Source organism: Ciconia boyciana, chromosome 1, assembly GCF_034638445.1.
Source record: "Ciconia boyciana chromosome 1, ASM3463844v1, whole genome shotgun sequence".
NCBI classification, from domain to species: Eukaryota; Metazoa; Chordata; class Aves; order Ciconiiformes; family Ciconiidae; genus Ciconia; species Ciconia boyciana.
In genome coordinates this window covers 190,791,494-190,811,086 of record NC_132934.1, presented here as the reverse complement: position 1 = coordinate 190,811,086, position 19,593 = coordinate 190,791,494, and the positions used below count along the sequence as shown (strand labels likewise).

At 45.0% G+C, this 19,593-nt stretch overlaps 1 protein-coding gene across 2 annotated transcripts; it reads left to right on the top strand.

Moving 5' to 3' along the window:
* The first annotated feature begins 223 nt into the window (after positions 1 to 223).
* Positions 224 to 16,800, top strand: LOC140648496 (fibrinogen-like protein 1). Of its 2 annotated transcripts, none has more exons than XM_072854597.1 (9): positions 224 to 1,485; positions 6,324 to 6,382; positions 7,699 to 7,783; positions 9,161 to 9,371; positions 10,486 to 10,645; positions 12,210 to 12,307; positions 12,391 to 12,479; positions 13,858 to 14,048; positions 15,070 to 15,643. In XM_072854597.1, the coding sequence occupies exons 3-9, from the start codon at positions 7,709 to 7,711 to the stop codon at positions 15,257 to 15,259; spliced, it is 1,014 nt and encodes a 337-aa protein (XP_072710698.1). In that variant the 5' UTR covers positions 224 to 1,485; positions 6,324 to 6,382; positions 7,699 to 7,708; the 3' UTR covers positions 15,260 to 15,643. The 2 variants fall into 2 exon arrangements, with proteins under 2 accessions (XP_072710698.1, XP_072710688.1); XM_072854587.1 differs by lacking the exon at positions 224 to 1,485 and adding an exon at positions 16,725 to 16,800 and having other exon boundaries at positions 5,731 to 6,382; positions 15,070 to 15,306.
* The last annotated feature ends 2,793 nt before the right edge of the window (positions 16,801 to 19,593 follow it).

Sequence of the window (19,593 nt, the reverse complement as noted above, 5' to 3'; positions counted from 1 at the left end):
GGTATTGAAGTGAACTTTTCACAGAACAACCTGTAACAACCAGTCAAAGGAGAGGCTGGAGTCTGGGAGGCTTCCAGTTTGGCACTCAGACTGAATGGCAGGGCCATAAATGAACCAGCTTGCTAGAGGTTGCAGATGCACTTGAAAAGGAAAAACAGTCCTTCCAATTTTTCGTCAAACATGTAGACACTGCATTGCCAGTGATAACACCATAACTGTTCCTTTCAATGTTACTAATCTTAGAGCATTGGTGATGCTGTAGAAGATTTGCCAGCTCTCATGCATCATCATGAGTTTCCTGGTGGTTGATCTACTTTCTTAAAACCCTAACGTCTGGAGTCAGATGACTAAAATAAAAACACCACTTTTTTTAATTAATAAAATCAAATTTCTAGGTCTCAGCTGGTGGAGAAAAGCGTGGGAACAAGATCCAAGGTTCATAAAGCTAAAAATAAAAAGGAAGCGTTGAAAATATTCTGTTTTTTAAATTCAAGACTTGTAATTCATTATATTTTGCTGGTTAACTCATGATACTGACATTTAAAAAACCCTCAGAATCCAGTTCTGATCCCTTGACAATTATTCATCAGTGTAAAATAGCAGAATTGTCAACAAAATGCAGAAAAGATTGAAATGTTCAGTGAATAATCCAGTTACATACTGGGTAGAGAGCAGGATGAAGTATGCATATCTCAGAGGGGTGATGACATACTTTACATTCCGAAAATAACAGAGAGGATGGTAAACAGAATCTCTTAACTTGACAGATTTTAAAATCGGTAGGTATGGCTCATTTATATGTGATACTCTTAAGAGAGATGACCAAGAGAAATAGTTTTATTTTTATTAAGTCTTGAGATAGCAGAAATATGGACATAAGTGGGGAAAAAAATCAATTCTCTGCCAATATTAAAAGCAGGTAGATCAGATGACCTGATGATGATAGATCTCTCAGCTTGGCTTTGCTCCCAGACGAAATGAGAGCAGAGTAGATAGAGGCTTCAACTAATAAAATATTAAAGAAGCTTAGTGATAGTAATAATAACAATAATAATTAATGCCAATCAACATGGGATTAGGGAAAATAATTCCTGTCAAACTAATTTATATTTCTAAAACAAGATTACAATTTTTACTGATAAAAGTATTTTGTTGCTTCTGTAAGCAACTGTCTGGCTAGAAAATCACATTTGATTAAAAAGGTAGAAGAATATAAACTCAATCTGGTTCACATTGGTGAAAACACAGCACACTAGTCTTAAAATAACTAAAAGGAGAACCATCCTTAAGCAGTTCCTTTCCAGAGAGTTTCTGCAGGGACTGGGTGTTGTCTTATGCTGTTTAATGTTGTGTTGTGTTGTTTTGTTTTAAACCATGCCTTGGATAAAATCCCGAGTGATGAAGTTTGCAGCTGACACAGAGGTTGGAAAAGTGGTCGGATAGAAGAAGAACGGCTGCCTAGCACTGGGTAAATTGTAACATCTGGTAAGTGCAGATGAGCGAGCAACGTGCATTTCCATACATCCACTGTCAATCTCAGAACAAAGGACCTCAGGATGGTGCTTTTCAGGCCTTGGTACCTGAAGGACCATGCAACATCTTTAAAAGAAATCCTTGGTCTACTTACAGTCCTGCTGACTGTCACTGAGAGGCACTTGCCACCTGCGTGGGGTATGTGTATACATGTCAAAAAACTGGCAAGCATTTCTTAACTAAGTTCTCATGTGTTGCAAATCACAATCATCCTGACTGCAGGGAGTAATACCATGGCAGGTCAGTCTTGGAGCATCAGTGACTGTGTTATGAAAACAGGTAACTCTGAAAAGTCCTGAGGCAGCGGTAGGGACTAGCCAGCTGCAGGTGACTGGCATGTGGCTCTGTGGCAAAAGGAATAACAAGATCCTTGGATCCACAAGCAGGAAAGATGTTGGGTTGGAAATATTGCTTGAGCTCTTTACTTGGCTCCTGTGTGCTCTCAGGGTCTCCAGTCCTGGTAACCACAACTCCAGAAGAAAGAGGGAAGAGTGATGATGTGAGTAAAAGGCTGTGAAGTGCAACTCATCACACCTGGGTCGAGGAGCTCAAAGCTGTCTGTCTTCTGAAAGAAAAGATAAGGAGTGACTTAATCACAATCAGTCAGGGCTGGATCTGGAAAAAGGTCTAGGTGCCCAAAAAGGGGTGTAAGCAGACTTAAAGCTTCAAAATTTAGATCTAGAAAGGTACTTGTTCAGCAGCTGCCTAACCCTAGAGGCAATTCAATTGATTGGGCACCTCTCTGTTGGGCTGCAGAGATCCCCCCAGAACCTGCAGTTCTGCTCCTGTGTGTGCCCTGAAGTGTCCTGGCCACATATCTCTGCTGCTTATCCCTGCCTAGGGTGGATCAGGATCCCAAATCTAGGCAGAGGAGTATTGCAGTCCCTGGAGCCCCCTCAACAAGCCCAGTGAGACCACCTCCACCACACACTGCCATACACCACCCACAGTTCCTCTCACCTCTATGTATGTGTTCTGTATTAAACAACCCTGAATGAAATCGCCCCAGGAGCAGAACTTTTTCTTGCCCTTCCTCCCTCCCCATGCCAGCTGAGTGCTCGTCCCTCAGGATGTGCTCATGCCATGGTGCCCAGCCGTGCCCAGGACAAACTCCATGCAATGCCCCGCTCTGTGACCCTGCCGGCTTTCCCCCAGCATGTACGCCTGCAGCCAAAGCAGCTACAGGGGCTTGGGTTCCCAGGCAGGGGCAGGCACACTGCTTGTATGTACTTGGACTTAGCCTTAAGCAGGGAAAAAGACATTTGGCAGCAGAGGGCTCTTCCCCTTCACAGAGTAAGGCATCATGAGATTAAAAGGCTGCAGGATGAGACTTGGCAGATTCAGACTCGGGACAAAAACCAATAATAATTAACAACGTGCGTAATTAAGCAGTGGAAGAGCATGCTAAGGTCTGTGGCTGGTTCTTCAACGCTGAATATTTTACACCAAAATGTCTTTTTCTCAAAGAGGTGCTCTAGTTCAGATGGGAATGAATTAGGTCAGGGGAGTTCTCTGACCTGAGGTAGGTAGAAGATCATGCAGATAATCCACATACTCCCTCTGGCCTTGTGACTAATTCCCTTTGGTACAGCTATTCCTGATGTAAGTGAGATTGCTCGGACCTGTGCTTGCCCTCAGGAACTTACAAACTAATTACGTTTGTTGTGTCAACCCATTAGATACTCATAGGCTGCATGCAGACTCATTAGTTAGGCTGAATTATGTCTTTGCTCTTTGAACATTATCAGAACATTCAGATGTAGCATGTTTCATGGTCTGCCACCATTACTCCTTCTTTGTACACAGATTTCTGTGGTTACTCCTTGCTAACAAACCACAGACTTTTAATGCACATATGCTGGTTTCGGTTATTTCGTAGATTGAAACTGTGGTGGCTGATGTTATCCTGATCTTTTAAATTTATCTTACTTTTGATGAAACCTTTTATTGTTAGATTTTAAAAATAAATAAATATTTGTTTCAGATCTCATACGTTAACTTTGTTTTAAAAAACCTGGCAGCCCAGATTCTTACAGAAGATGTATAGTAGCTCACACATCGAGAGCCTGCAGGCCCCTGGTACCTCCACACCTGCAGCGCCTGCAAAGGAGCCTGGTCCATGGTCTCTCCCAGTGAGCAAGATGTTCATGGAAGGCGGGACGTGATAGAGAAGTATAAATATAATGGCAAATGCATAAAGCACCTGGATTCAGTGCAAATGAGGTGTTTTGCTTGGAGCTAAGACTACTCTTGAATTTTCCTACGTCAGAGCTAGGCAGTCACACTCTTGCTGTGAAAACCTCAGGTCTCTGTACCTCCCCTTTGGAGTCTGAAGCAGTCCGCCTCATTTCTTTCCTTCCCCCTTTAAGAACAAACAAACAATGAGGAACTGGTCTTGGGAGAGTTTTGAAATGTCACCATTGTCTTCCAGCTGCAGTGATGTTCCATCAGGCTCTGGGGGAGTGAAGGTCTATTGGGTGTCATCTTCATGTCTTCATCCCGAGCCATTCTTTCTGGGGGGAGCCCAGCACCCCGTGACTGCAGGAATATCAAGAGCTTCCCCAGAGCCACTCTCTTCATTCACATTTATCCACCAGTTTGCATTCTTGCTGTGCTGGCTGTGCATTTAATGTGTGAATAATAGTTTTTTATGACTGTTATTCAGCACCAACGTACTTTTGCTGGAAGGAGGGTGGAGGAGAGCAGGGTGGGGAGGTTTTTAGTTAATGAAACTGTTATTATTTGCTGACAAGATCACTGAGTATCTTAAGAAGCGGGAATTTGATCTCCTTCCAAGTAACTAAACAGGAATTTGCACTGCAGAATATGTGTGAAGCATGTGTATTCCAGGAAAAAAAAAGAAGAGTGTTTACTGTCCCATTGCCTAGGGACTTCAACATCTGTGAGGAAACAACATCAGTGATCACACAGTGTCCACATTCTTTATGATGACTTGATTTTTTTAGCTCCGGGCCAGGGGAGCAGTACGTGAACACACCCTCCTGCTAGACCCAGCTCACGTGAACTCAACCTCATGACAGTCCCTGTCTTGTGCTTCAGATATTCCTAAAGCTTCATCTAGCCTGGGAAAATAAGTTCATCGTGAAGCAGGTATGCAAGAAAAACATTCCAGCTGGCTGGGTTTTTCACATGCAGACATTGGTGAGGCTAACACTGGTGGAGTCCTCGAGAGAACATGAGAGTGCTCCAGGTGTCTTGGCTCTGAGAGGCATTTGGGGGGTCCCTGAAGGAAACTTGGACTTTGAGTCCTGCTCCTGCAAAGTTGCAGTCACATACCATACACGTGTGAGTCCCACCATGACTGCAGCTCCACCACCCCCTCCTACCCAGGGACCGGCAGGGGTCAGAGACATGCGGCCCAATGCTTCCTGGCTGTACAGCCCCGCAGACAGCCATGGGGGCTGACCATGCTGCCCACACGGTGACTCCAATGCTGCCACTGCAGACCCAGGCCCGTTGTCAATCCCACCCAGGATTGGGAGGTGCTCGCGGGTCAAGGAGGTTGTTGGCCATTAAGGCAAGACCATAAATCGGTGCAGAGTGTTGAAATGGCTGGCGGGCTCCAGTTAAGGAAGGGGCTGCTGTGGATGAAAGCCCCATGGGATGGCGTGCAGCCCCTCTGTGCTTGGGAGTGTGGTACCTGAGCACCTTGCTGTCAGCTGCAGCCGCTGGCCGGAGGGTGGAAGAAAGGGCCGAGTACCCATGAAGGAGGAGAGGAGACGTTTCACTCATTTAATTTCACAGCTTCCAAAACCAGACTAAAACTGGGGGTAGAGAACAAGTGAGAAGGAAAGCACTGTTTACATAATCCTTTGGCAGGGAAATGGGTCAGTGGTTCTTGCGGGAGGAGAGGAATGCAGTTTTTAAGACATAAACAGCATTGCTGTACTTGGTAATAGCTGGACAGTCCGTCTTTCCTGAAGAGTAATACAGGAGGTTATGATGGGCTTATATGCCTTGTCTTTTTGCCCCACAGTCTCTCCTCCTAACACAGCTCTGTAAAGTGGAACATCCCTGCTGTTTTCTTTAAACTAATCTGTAATTCTTTGGCCATAACGCAAAGGGAGGCACCCATCTGTTTGTTTGCTTTTTTATTTTTTTCTCTCTTCCACAAATGTCTTGTTTGTGTTAACTAGCAAATCTAATCATCCAGCTCAGAGGAGAGTTACACAATTGCAAACCTCCTGAGATTTCAGTCTAATAGCAAATCTTGCTTAATACCCCCATGTTCGCTTCTTGCTTCAGATTTGTAGCTCCTTTGGCATTACAGCTGTGCAGTCCTTTTACATATAAACGTGATTAAACAGCAAAAGGAATGCTGAATGGAAAAGCTGTTGTTATTTCCACCTTGCAGGACTTATTGAAATGAGCCTGGCTTTATTAAACGTGAGATAAAACTCCCGCAGGGAGCATTAGTCTGAGTGATTCATATAAACACTTAAAGAAGTCAGTCTTGGTTGAGCTTCCTAGTCAAATAAGGTGGGTAATGGTGTGCAACCAGCAGAGCCCCTCTCCTTTGGAGAGCACCGCTGTTAGAAACCTGATGGTCGTTTATCCTCACTGGGAAGCAGCAGGATGAGTATTGGGTAACAACAGATAAACCGGGGTTTGGGTAACTTTCAGGCGAGGAATTGCAAGTGTCTTTTCTGTGGAGCTGCCTAGTGCTGGGAAACACTCTTTGTCTGTGCCCTTGATATGGGCCATCTGGAGAGGAAAATCTCATCAACCTCTAGAAATGCAGCCAGGTTTATGATCACTTTCTTTTGCAGTTGGCTGTTAAGGGAGATAATCTTATCAGAAGGAGGTCTGAAGGAAAGGCGAGTTACAGGTATGTGCATTTAATATGTGTTGATAAAGGCATAGATGAAGTTGCTTTCTTTCCCTCTGGTCTGCACTGTCTTGTTTTCAGGAGCCATTGCTCAAACCCATCCTTCCTGTTAGCTTTTTGCTTCCACCCACATGCTATGGGGCCCGATTCTGACTTCAGCGCCGGTGCTGCAGCCACCAGCACGGCTGCTGCGTGGCAGTGTGAATGAACAGCACCAGCGGTCACGGGCTGGGGGGGTCCCTGCTGTAATACTGAACTCTTCTCTCTGTGAGCTGAAAAAGTGCTGCGTGCTGGGGCACCTACCTGCGCAACATCTTTTATGGGTGACTTCCACAGGGTGCTTCTTCTCTTGGCTTGCTTTGGGCCCTGCCTGCCCGCCTTGGCAGGTGGCTGGCTCTCCTGTTGCAGCAGCAGCTCTGGAAGCAGCCCTAGCATCAGCAGCTGCTAATAGAGCCGTAGCTGAAACAAAGCACATCCCTGAGAGCGTAGAGCTGGGTAGCCAAGTTTCTGCAGCTCTTCCAGATGTGAAGCGGGGGAGTTGTTTTTAGCCTATTTCACAGATTTTTTTAATTCTTTCTGATGCTTTTTTTTTTAAAAGCACCATGCAAGCACATTGCGAGCAATTTGTACTGTTAGCTCGCGTTCAGCTGCATGTTCCCAGTGGCAGTCGCTTAGCGTTTTTTCTAGCTGAGACTCTCCGACCGATGCCTCGTCTGTGCGCTGGAGCAGGTCGGCAGCAGAGATCTCTTCCACTGAAATCCAAGCAAAAATATCCCACACCCACTCTGTCCCATGTGTGACTTCTGCCCTCGGCCTCCAAGGTAATGCCATCCTGACAGACCGCTCCATGGACTGAGGAGGGGCAATGCCTACGCTCACTCAACAGGAGGCAAAATTCCTCTTAACTTTGGGGAGTTCGGACTGAATAAGGACTGTGTGATTTTTAGCCAACCATTTTAGCAAGGAGTGCTCCAAGGAGGCATTATTGCTGAGTAACTTCCCGTCTGCGTGGGCACTCGGGAGAAGGGGCAGAGGCTGCTGGAGAGTCACGCCAGGTATTTATTTCTACAGGGAAGCAGGAGCTTGGACCCAAAGCTCGATGCCCCTGTCAGCACGCTGTACTGGTGCTTCAGCTTCTCCCTAACATGCATCTTAGGGATCAACATCACCAATTTTGTCCTGCCTGTAGTTTCAAGCAAACTCCTTAACAAATCCTGCAGCGTTTTCTGGGGAATTAAATGTGATTGTGAGGGGGGATTAAGTTGTGAGAGGAGCTAAAGAAACCTCCAGTGCAGCCTGTCAATGCTTCTTTTCAGGTGATAAGAAATGAGTGTGATGATGCCCTGGTTGCTGCTGCTCCTTCTCCTGGTCAGCTTTGGCTCACCTGCACCCAGGTTTTCGGTGCGTATCTCTTAGCTGGTGTCTGTACAGCCTCCCAATGGTTTATCATTCCCAGTCACGTAGAGGTAGGTGCTCCCCCACAAAAGGGACACAGGCCTGCAAGAACAGAGCAAAAAGGTGTCTGCCTGCAGCTAAAGGAAGGTCACTCTTGCTGTCTTGATAATACAGGGGTTTCACGGCATTAGAGGATGGGCAGCTCTCTGGATGGCTGGACTGACATTGCCAAGAATTAAAAACAACAACAAAAGCCCCTTAAAAAAAAAAAAAAAGTGATTTTATGGCCACTGAATAAATATTCTGCTCCGTTCCCTCAGGGAAAACTGCCTTCATTTATTCATTGTGATTTAAATGCCTACCACCTCTTTCCCCTTTTTAAAAGGGGAAGAGCTGGTAGGCTTAGTCTGAGGCAATCTGTACTCTTCTGATGAGCAATCCAATCTTGGGCCATCCCAAGGAGGTACAGAGCTTGGCAAGGAGAGTTTGGCAGGCTAAGAGCTGCCTACAGCAGGTCCCTGTGTGCTTCCAGCCTGGAAATCCTCTGTGGAGGAAAACCTACAGGCCTAGGAGAAGGAAGAGGCAGCTGGGAGACCACATTTGAGCATGCTCGTCAGTCTGCTGGCCTGAGCAACTGCTTATTTTGCTTATGCCTAGAATGGGTCCTGACCTGGTATCACTCAAGCCAGCTTGCTCAGAGTGAAAATAGCAACTGAATCTTATTGCACGCGTTTGCTTGGTTGTTTTGGAAGAGATTTTGCTCTGTTTTGTTATGTTTTTAATGGAGTAACACCAGTCACAGACTAGATTGTTGCTGAAAATGTTTATCCCGGTCAGTGTGGGCCAGATTTTGGTCTTGGTTATGGTAATACAGCTCTGAAGTTACTCCACGGATCATGGTAGGCTCACTGCTTTCCACTGATTTGCACCAAAAATCAGCTTTTTTATCTTTGAGTTTTACAAGAAGGTGTTTCTGGAACCTCGCTGGTTTGGCCTGGCTGCAGTGCAAGAGCCGGTTTTTCCCTCTCTTACTACTCTGAGCAGTTTCATAGTCTGCAAACGCTCCCTTTGAGTTCATTAAATGGGACTCAAGACGAATGATTTTTGTCCAAAGTAATTCTCTGCATATCTGATCATATTCTGGAATGCTCTGATCAGTGGCAAGATCCTTGTAGAAAACCTTTTTCCAGTGGGTTCAACTCAACAGTCCATGCTGTGCACAATTCGTGTACCTTAGAGAGAGACCACCATTGAATCATCTTGATCCGCAGAGGCAGTGTGACACGTTAGGATCAAGAGGAGACAGATACTCCTTCTCTCTCTGCCTCTCTGTTCTTACCACTGACTGAAGCGTGGGGTCTTTTTGTTTTATTTTCTCCATAGGAAAAAGATATCTGCCTCCTAGACAACAATAAATTAAGACAAAGGTTAAAACAGCTTCAAGACTTGCTTTACTTATATGAACTGCAACTGAAGGACATCCTGGGGAACACTTACCATAGAACAAAAAGTGGGCTGTTCTCAGGCAACAGGAGCGTGCAGCATGTGATGCTTTTACCCACAACCAGTGGAAATCTGATAGTCTATGACGAAGGTACGGTTTGCATAGCATATGTGCAAATTTCAGCTTGCCACAATGTTTATTTCTCCCTGCAGTGTCCCATGTGTCATATTTTATTTCTGCTAAAAGTTTTACATTTTTAAAGTGGATTGTGTTTTAAAATGCAGTCAGATACATAGGAAGAAGAAGGGCATACTGGTGGCCCTGGTACAAGCAGACATTCCTTGGGGCCGGAGTCAACTGGCCCAGCTTTAGGCAGCTATCGCCCAGGTACAACGCAGACACCTGCAGCTGGGCTTCTCACCTGGGACTCCGGTGCAGAGAGGAACAGGCACCTCTCAGCTGTTTTCCATCAGACCTACTTCAGATATCTGCTTTAGGAAGAGATGGGTCTTGCTCTTGAAGAGCCCATTTTCTCTGAGTGACTTACGGGAGCCCAGAGTGCCTGGCTCAGCTGCAGACACTGAAACCTGTTTGGAGGAGTCCAGCCTCTCTGCTCCTCGGCTCCTCCATCACTTCTGCAGCACAGTAGCAGGTATGCATACTCTGTTCCTTGCTGTCACTTTGAGAACACGGTCATAACTGGAATCATGGCCTGTGGCCAAGATTTTCTCCTTCATGGGCATTACATTGAAAGTGTGAAGCACTGAGGTCCTGAAAGGCACTCTCCTGATACAGGCCTGGTAGAGCTGGTCACAGGAACTTAGCCTCTTATGTTAGAAATTTTGGGCCCTGATCCAGTCTGAAGTACAGCTGAGGTTACCTTCCACATGGAAATGAGCTTCCCTACAAATGATCTTGCTGATAGAGCCAGTCCTGGTCCTGCATCGGTCCCGTGCTATAGCCCCAGTCTGAGCTGCAGTTGTCCTGTGTGTCACCAAAGATTTGGGAATAACTCCCTCAGAGGGCATGGCTGTAAAGGCTCTCAAGCCTTGCTGCTTTTCGTCAGGCCCAGCAGTTTGCAAACCAGCATTACTACTACCTCACTGAACCATTTGCTTTGGCTTTGCAGGGCTTGCAGAGCTATGACACAGGCTGGCCAAGTGTCCTTGTCCTATACAGCCTCTCAGCGATGTCTTCTCTTGGCTGCACATACCCCATTGCTTTCCCTCTGCCCTGTTTAACAAACCAACACTGTTCTGCCTAGATTGCTCCGCGTTGTATAATCGGAAGAAGACCAAAAATGGCTACTACCGGATCAGGCCCAGAGCAGACCGAGAGCCTTTCCTGGCATACTGTGACATGTCTGACGGCGGGGGCTGGACTGTCATTCAGCGGCGGAGTAATGGCAAGGAGAATTTCAACAGGTGGGTGCGCCATGGTTGCATCCACAGGGCTTGCAGTCAGGCCTCCAGCTCCCACCCCCTGTCCTGCTGCCTGGCAAAACCCAACATTTGAGAAGCAGGATATGCAAGACTATGCTTTAATGATGATAACTCTGTGCATTAGGACAACGTAGGGATACATATTGGTAGCAGGAGGCCATTTTCAAAATGGACCAATAACACCTTTTCCATGGCTTGTCTGCATTCGAGTAAGTGTGTACGTGTGTGCATATTTGTTTTATCATATTGGAGACTGTTGAAGGTTCCAAACTGGCACGTATTTGCTGCCAGCACATAGACTGAGACCCATTGAACTTCTTATCTGTTCTCATGTCAGGAGTCAGTTTCAGCATGGTGTAACGTTTATTTCCTTAATCAGATCATTCAAAAAAATGCCAAACCACTGGTCCAGTTTGTTTTTTATGCAATAATCCCAGAGAGGTGACTTTCACCTGGAAATCTCCAGGAGGAGAGATGCTCTGGTAGCACAGTAAAGAAGAAACATTCCTATGAAGATTAATTCACTGTCACAGCACACACAATTTCAGGGCATGTTTAGTGTCTCTTACAGTGAGTGCAGTCCTCACTGTAGCAAAGCTACCTCAACTGGCTCTAAGCTGGCTTGCCCAGACAGTGGTAGCTATCTAGTCATGGTAGCTCAGCTCTCTGCACAGGTGAATGAAAAACATCCTGAAGAGGAGCACTGACTAGTATGTAGGTCAGGCAGAGTTAATATCCCTGATGACAACATGAGAAAGGGAATAAACACAGGGTTAGTAAAAGTGGAAGCATTGATACACAGGAAGTATATGTCAGTATCAAAGATAATACATAAACAACAGAGAGATTTTAAGAGAATGAAATGCTGAGAAAGTAACAGCATGAGATTTCTCTTAGAAAGGCGAAACCAGAGAATGCTGGTGAAAAATAAGTGTATATCTTTGAAGGACAAGTTGCCACATCCAAACAGTGATCTTGCAAAAAAGCAGAGGTGACAGTGGTCAATGAATCAAAAAAAGATTTAAGTGGAACAGGAGCACAAATCAGACCCAGATATTTTCCTTTTAACTTTATCTGGAAGCTTTTGTTTGCAGCTTCTATTCAGTTTCTGATTCTTCACCATACCACATCATGCATCCAAGATTGTAGCATATTTTAGACTGCAACATTAATTTCCAGCCAGCAGTGCATTTGAATTATGACTTGCTGAAGAACAGTATCAGATGCTTTGCTGAAGACCCATATGACAGCTGCTGCTTTCCCTTTCCATCTAACTGACAACCTCATTCTGCGAGCACTGCATCTGGCAGTTTGAAGGTTTCATCCCAATATATGTGTGTGCACAGGTTTAGCAGGTGAAGAAGTAAGCTGTGAGCTGTATTTACTTCTAAGGCAGAGTGACAAATCTCAGCTCAGCTTGCAATGAATCACTTTTAGAAAACAATGTCTAGAGATACAGCTGAAGTTTTACTTGTTAGCATAGCTAAGTCTCACAAACTGTCTAATTCCCTCACATGCTGAAATTGGTATTTGTGTCTCACTGCAGGAAATGGGATGATTACAAACTGGGATTTGGGAAATTCCAGGGCAAGAATGATGAATACTGGCTGGGCAATGACCACATCTATGACCTGCTCGCTAGAGGTGCAAGTATTTTCCCTCCAGAGATTTCTTTCCAATTCACATGAGATAATAGTTCATTTAACAGGACACCGCTTTGTGTTTAGGAGACAGCTCATTAAAGATTGACCTGATGGACTGGCATGGGGAAAGACGTTATGCTGTCTATGAAAATTTCCAGCTTGCGAATGAGCAGGTAAGAAATGGAGAGAGTGGAGATTTGCTTGTTTCATTTGTGAGGGTGGGGCATCTACATGGGCAGCATCAGACTTCAGTATCAGGGTTGTAATTACAGCTCTGCAAAACTTACCTGGTTCCCTGGGATTCCTGGTTTGGCTGACTGACAAACAGCCCTGGGAGCAGGGACGTAAGCCTGCGACTTCTTCCTCACAACCGCTGAGTGCCCAAGCCACCGGGTGACAGGATCACACGTGCTCTTTTGCTAACTCTGCTGTTGTATGGAGCAGAGGCACAGGGCTTCCCATGTGCGTTTGCCTCCAGCCTCATGGTTAAAAGAGTCTTCCATCAGGGAGGAGATAAGGGTTTGAACCTCTGCAAGGAAACTGAACCCTGTTCTCCTACTTCCTAGGAGAGTGTTTCAGGCTATCACATAAAAGGCAACCACCAGAACAAACCGCCTCTACTGTTTTAAGCCTTGAACTCTAATCAAAGCTTTGAAAGAGCAGTTGTAAGTTCCTATCTTGGAGAGAGGTACCTGTAGCACTACACTTAGTAGTGAAAGCCCAAGGACAGAAGATCCCTGTATTTTCATGTTTGCGTTCTACCTTTAGACAGCACCCTGCTCAATGCAGGTGCTGTTCTTTGCAGGCTTGCTTTTCTGAACACCACGTGTAAGTAGCCTGAATACCCAAGGACATGAGTTCCATTGGATGGACCAGTCCTAGTCCCAACTCCGTCACCGTTCCAGAAATCTATGCATTATGTTCAGTTTGCAATTAGTTTTCTTATGAAAAGTTTGAACGGCTTCATTTTAATACCTTACTGCTATTTTTCCTAAACAAAAGTAGAATATGATGACAGGAAAAAGCCCACACCACAAAAGTAATCATCCATCTCATATCAAATGTCTCTTAGAACTGTTAGCTGTGCACAACAGAACTATTCTTCTAAGTATTCCTACCAGGACAGGACCATTTAGCTAGAAATCAGATGGCTTCTAGTTCTTGGAGGAGCAAAATTCCTAAGGAGTTATTCTAACTGAACAACTGATCAGTTTATGAAGGCAACTACTTGGCACAGTTTCCTGCCAAGTTGTTCTTGATGAGCTAAGAAGAGCCTTCCAGCTTGTTGTATAGTGTATCAAATGGTTACTGAAAGACAATAAAGCCTGAAGCCCTTTGTAGCAGCGGCAGTAATTAGCAATCCCTTCTGGAAGTTTAAATCCCACATTGATCTACACTAGGATCGTTAAAGCATGGGGCCAAAAGTCACCCTTGACTTCAACAGTCATGCCTTTGACAGTGGATACAACGGGCAGAGCAAATTTGATCACAAAAATGGGAGGAAGGGCAGAAAGAGCTGATATCAAAGACATGTTTCACATATTCTTGCAGGACCATTACAGGTTATGGTTTGGCACCTATTCTGGTAATGCTGGCGACGCTCTGTCTGGTGGGAGCAATTTTGAAGATCAGTGGTCAGCCTCTCACAGAGGGATGCAGTTCACCACATCTGACAAGGATCACGATCGATTCCTGGCAGGCAACTGTGCATTAGAGAACAAGGGCGGTTGGTGGTTTAACAGGTATGGAAAACAGTTGATTCCTCTCCGATGCATAGGGTGTGGGTGGCTGTACAGCCGAGAGGACTTGCCTGCCTTACACAGCTGGAGGTTGCTGTGTGCGTTTGCCACCTTGCACAGCCAAATCTAAGATGTTCACACCTACAGATCCTCGAAGGAAAGCAGTCTGCTTCTTTCACTATGAAGCAAAGCAGGTAAGTTGCATCCATTTTAAGCAAATGGGTCAGAATAAATGCATAGGGGGGGAATGACCTGGAAGGAAAAGAGCCCAATTAAAATTCCTTAAAGTGCTTTGGGTTATACCCCAGGAAAGAAAACAATTGTCGCCACTGCAAGGTGAAGGGTGTACAAAGGACATTTCTCTATTGTGGAGCATGTCTAGGGGGTGAGCTAGCCCTTAAGAGTCCTGGTGGTATGTTTGCTAGGCGGGCATACCCCACACGTCAGCAGATGGGAACTCAGGTTCACCAGCCCTGGGAGCGTGGACACACCATTCTCAGTTTTTCTCTGCTTTAGTGCAGGACGAGCCTCTTCTTTGACCAGGCCCTCATCACATACAAATTGAAATCAGTGGAGCTACAAAAATGTACATCAATAGTGGGATTTACCTTGATTAAAAGACATCTGCGTTTTTAGGTGTCAATACGTAGCTGCCTACACTTGAGCTAGAGCCTACCAAATGGCGCTACACCCCTCTGCTTAGGTAACTGAATCATGTCCCTAGTTAATACGCTTGAAGGAGTCAACAGGTTGAATTATCTGACCAGCGTAGGTGTCTGCTTTAGGAAGACCCACATACTTCTCTGGGTTCCACTAAATGCATTAACCAGATCTCCACAGGCTATAGTAGGACTTTAGATAACCAGTTCAGTACAGATGTATCTAGGTGTCTGAACTGGTCAATGAATCCTGCCCCGGTATTTCTAAATGTATGTTGTGTGAAAACTGTACATCACTGTAATGATGCAATGTTTTCCCACGCTAAACCTAATCTCCTTTTCTCCCTGTCCTACATCGTGACAAGGTGCCATGCCGTAAATCTCAATGGACGATACTACAGAATGGGAATCTACAATGGATCCTATGACAATGGCATTGTTTGGTCTACGTGGCACGGGATGTGGTACTCGCTAAAATACTCGGCCATGAAAATCAGGCCTCTGTTCTTTGTTGACAGAGAGAGTGGAGACGGTGAGAACAGTCAGGGCAGCTGAAACCTGCTGCTTCGGAAAGAAAACAAGTACAGGCTGAAAAGAATTGTGTAAGTTAATAGCCAGCCCTCTGCTGCTGCCAATCGCCAAACCTGCACTGCGGTAACTGGAGTTGCACCTGTTTCTGCTAGCTGAAGCAAGTTGTTTGAGCACAGCCAGCCAACAATTTAATGGAAAACATATGGATCTCAGTCATGGAACAACCACAGTTTTCTTTTTCAGCAATTTTCAGGACTTCATTGGAGAGTGTTTATAAAAAGCTCTCTGGACCTTCAATGATCAAGCATGTTCTTTTAGCTATCTATGCTCTTCAAGGGCTAAATCTTTCTCATCTTGATTTTAACCGTCAGTGCTTCAGTTACGAGAACATAAGAATAGAAACAACAAGGTGATGGGGAATTGGACTCCATCTTGTGTGCCTTTGTTAGTGCTTTGTTCTGGATCAGGAGAATGTTTTTAAGCAACTCTCCCTATGGTCCCCAGTTGCCACACTTCAGTTGCAGAACACTCCTGGAGTGTGTGAAACCAAACCAGTGGATGGAAGTGCTCCAACTGCTAATGTGCATCCAGACTAAGGCTACTTCAAAGTAAACCACCACAACATGGACAGCGTGGACACTGGGTTTCGGTGCCAACAGCTTCCTGCTGCATATCCACTTCTATAGCACACCGCGACACATTAACGCAGACAAAGACAATGCTACCGACCATACTTAAGCACCAGATTAAAATTAGGCAGATTTTACTACATTTAAGATGAGCACAGATATTCTTAGGAGTTCATAAAATGCAGTCATGATTCATTTGTACATTCTCGTGTAATTTACCAGATGACTTTGAGTTAGTGAAGGGGAATCAGAAAGTGGAAAGTGATTGAACCATAAGGCACACTGCTTTCATTGTCTCATCAGAGTGAAACAAAAGAGCAACACAAATGACTGAAAGAAATGGAATACTGAAAATTTATTTTCCACAAGTTGTTACTAACAACAGTTAAAAATGAACAGTAATATCAGCCTGATGCACAGCATTGAACTACCATGTTGTAGAATGAGCCTATTTTTTTTCTGAATTACAATCAATTTTAAACTGATAGTTCTTTTCCATTTATTTGCTTTTAGATCCATACATATTGTAATTTGTATTATGTATCCATAAAGTGTGAAATAAAACCATCTGAGTAGGACTTAACACTTTGTCTCTGGTTTTCAACAGTAGGAACTTGAACAGAAATATGGATGAAAATCTTAAGAAAGCTTGTAATACGAGAATTCATTATTTTGGTGTTGGCTCTGGTGCTTTTGCACCTGCTGTCCTGGGTAGTTTAGAGGGTCTGCAAGGTAAATTTAATTTCCATGGCTCAAGCTGTCCTGGAGAACAATGCAGAGACATGTGAAGGTTCAGTGTAAAACTTGGTTTGGTTCCTCTGCTTTGTCAAGAGTTAAACCCTGTTCTCACTTCTTCCTAGACATCCCAGTGATTGCAAACGTGAACACCGGAGTGCAATGGGCCAGCACTCCAGGGAGCCGTGCTCCAAAAGCCTGTGTCCTGGCAAGACTGCACCACTGCCCTCTTCCCAAGCGTTGGCACGTACCCACGTGGAACGACACTTGCACCTACATCTCTGAAATTAGGTTGCCCTTGTGAAGAAAGGAGTGTGACAACCAGCACTTCCACTTTCCTTTCTGATCACTACTTCTGTATTTTACAATGGTAAAATCTTAGTGCAAGGTGGTAACTGCATGTTGGGAACATAAGGAATCACTGTGCACACGTTATAACCATGTGGCCGCTGATGCAGTGCTGAGGGCAGTAAGGACGATTTTTGTCTAGGCAGAAGACACAGAGGAATGTGAGTGAAATAAGGTCTTGTTAATGCCTTCTGGCAGATGATGCTCAACCCCATTCTTCAGTAGAGGGCTAGGGAAGCAGGGTAAAGATTACAGACTGGTGATACTCAACTCTGCATGCTGGAAATCAACAGATACCACTAGTGGTTTGACACTGCACTGAGCAGCCAATAGCCCATCTGATAATGGAGTATCAAGCTGGAGATAAAGTCAACAGGACTTAGTCAGACAACTCCTACCCAGTCCAGTTCCCCAGTGAGTGAGCACTGAGCGATGTAAAAGTCCAGAGTATGGAGCCTGTTACGCCTTGTGTCAATATGGAGAAGCAGGCATTATAGTTGGACTGCTTTCAGCCAGCATCAATATGTTATGGTGCTTTTTTCTCTCTCTGAGAGAGAAGAAGGGGCCAAGATCTGACAAGCTGGGAGGGAAGGGGTCTGCCTTGCTGTCTTAGATTTAAGATGTACCTAAGTCCATCTAATGCGTTACAGTAGCTGTTCTGAACACAGCCCAACTTTGAGACAAGGTTGCAGGCAGTAGCATCTGGCTTAGAGCAAGACTCCCCCCGCTCTGCCCTCCTGCGGCACACAGAACCCCCTTGGAGATGCAGGGATCACTGGGCTTTGTGCAGGACCCTGCAACTCCCACAGCAAACCCCAGGAAGTGTTTCAGAACCCTCTTTATCTTAATAAACAGGGTAAAATGCCACTAGCCCAGTACTTATTTGATCTGAGGGCTACCACCAAGCTCAAATCACTCCCACTGAAGGTTAGGGGAATGCTTGCTGAATGTTGCTGTGCTGTACGTTTGATCTCCCATTTCTCCAGGGTCTCCCGTGCTGAGAGGCTCACCAAAGCTGTAAATAGATATTGTAGCACTGTAGCTCCAACGCTGACAGATCACTGCTTCAGGGCGAATGCGCTTCACACAGTGGAGTTTAACTTAGTACAGGGGTGGTAAGTAACCTGAGCAGCAATTGCTTCAGAGCTCTGATTTCCAGCTCATTTAAGTCAATTTAAAGACTCACTACATTTGATTACCTTTGGATCACTCCTCAAGTGTGGACACGTTCTCAAATGCTTTAAACAGCATTTCAAGCTGACAGCTTATGGGAATGTGCAGCAGGTATGAACACTGTGCTGGGCCGACGGGCTGAATGCCAACAAAGTGGCATGCTGGTGCAGCTCCTGGGAAAGAGGGAGCTCACATCACCCTGCGAGTCGGATCTGGTGCTCCAGCAGCAGCTGCAAAATGTTACCCATCAAAAAGGCCGTTCAAACAGCGGGGTTTGACTCTGGTGGCCAAATGCTGAGAGTCTTGCTCCTCCTAGGCTGTCACAGCAAGCCCTCCTGCTGCGTGCCTGTCAGGTTACCTGTGCATGCTTTGGACACGTCAGTGGGGTGCCATCAGTAGCTGGCTAACACACAGTGATGTTGCTCTCCCTTTAAAATTGTTGTTGGTTTGGAGAAAAAAAAGTGTGGGATTGGGAACTCTGTCTTTCCACACAGAAAGGCAGTTTTGAGAAAGCTAGCAGCATACTGCCAGAGAACTAAGCATACGCTGATTTTTCCTTCACACCCACAAGGCGGGTTAAAGGGCATGTAGGGTTGGGCTCCTTATGGGAGAGTTGTTTGAAGACTGACAGTCTTCTGCATGAACCCACCTTCTCTCACTCCATCCTCCACGGGCAGCATCTCCTCTGTTGTTGTTGTGCCCAATAGCACTCCCCTGGTCTTTGCAAACTCCCTGAAGAGACGGTTATCCTAACAAATGGCAAGCAAAGTCCCTGAGTCATTCTCACTGGCCCGAGCTCTGTCTCTGTTGTTAACTGGGGTTTCAACCCAGCTCTGAATACCTGCGGCAGTCTGTAATCGCCAATTTGTGATCTCTGGTTTTAAAGCATGACAAAAAACACAATGTAACTTTCGTACTTCACCATAAGATTCTCTGGGAATCACCAGATGTTGTCAAGCCATTTTACTTTTTCTTTTTGTCTGCAAAACAGGTATTCATCAAATAAATGTGTTGTTCACTGGTTTTGTTCATAATTTATTTTGAACTTGCTGTAGTAGCATTATTGTCAATTTATTTACACAAAAAAACCCAAAATGTTTAATAAAGGCAAAGATGATTATAGAAAAGATGGGTGATTCAACAATTTTCTCACTGCCTTTTACAGGTACTTGAATGCTCCAATAACATTTCTGAGGGCTAAAATTTGATCATCAATTTTCTTTGCCCTTCCAGTAGCATGCCCTTTTCTACTCATTTTGTAAATGCAAATATTTGTAAGTTACTGTGTTTTCTTGGTATAAATATTGGCAGAAAGAAAATATCAAAGTCTTGAATGATGAAAAATGCCCCCTCGATTTTAAATTCACTCCAAGTATTCAGCATCAATTGTTTGCACTTTCATGCAACCAGCTAAAAGAAACACCACCATATGACTTATTTGAGCAATTACAACGAATTAACACAGTTCAGTAA

Coding starts and splice junctions, on each gene's coding strand:
- LOC140648496 (XM_072854587.1), top strand. CDS start 7,709: ATGAGTGTGATGATGCCCTGGTTGCTGCTGCTCCTTCTCCTGGTCAGC. Junction 12,308..12,390: donor CTATGACCTGCTCGCTAGAG/GTGCAAGTATTT, acceptor CTTTGTGTTTAG/GAGACAGCTCATTAAAGATT. Junction 12,480..13,857: donor TCCAGCTTGCGAATGAGCAG/GTAAGAAATGGA, acceptor ATATTCTTGCAG/GACCATTACAGGTTATGGTT.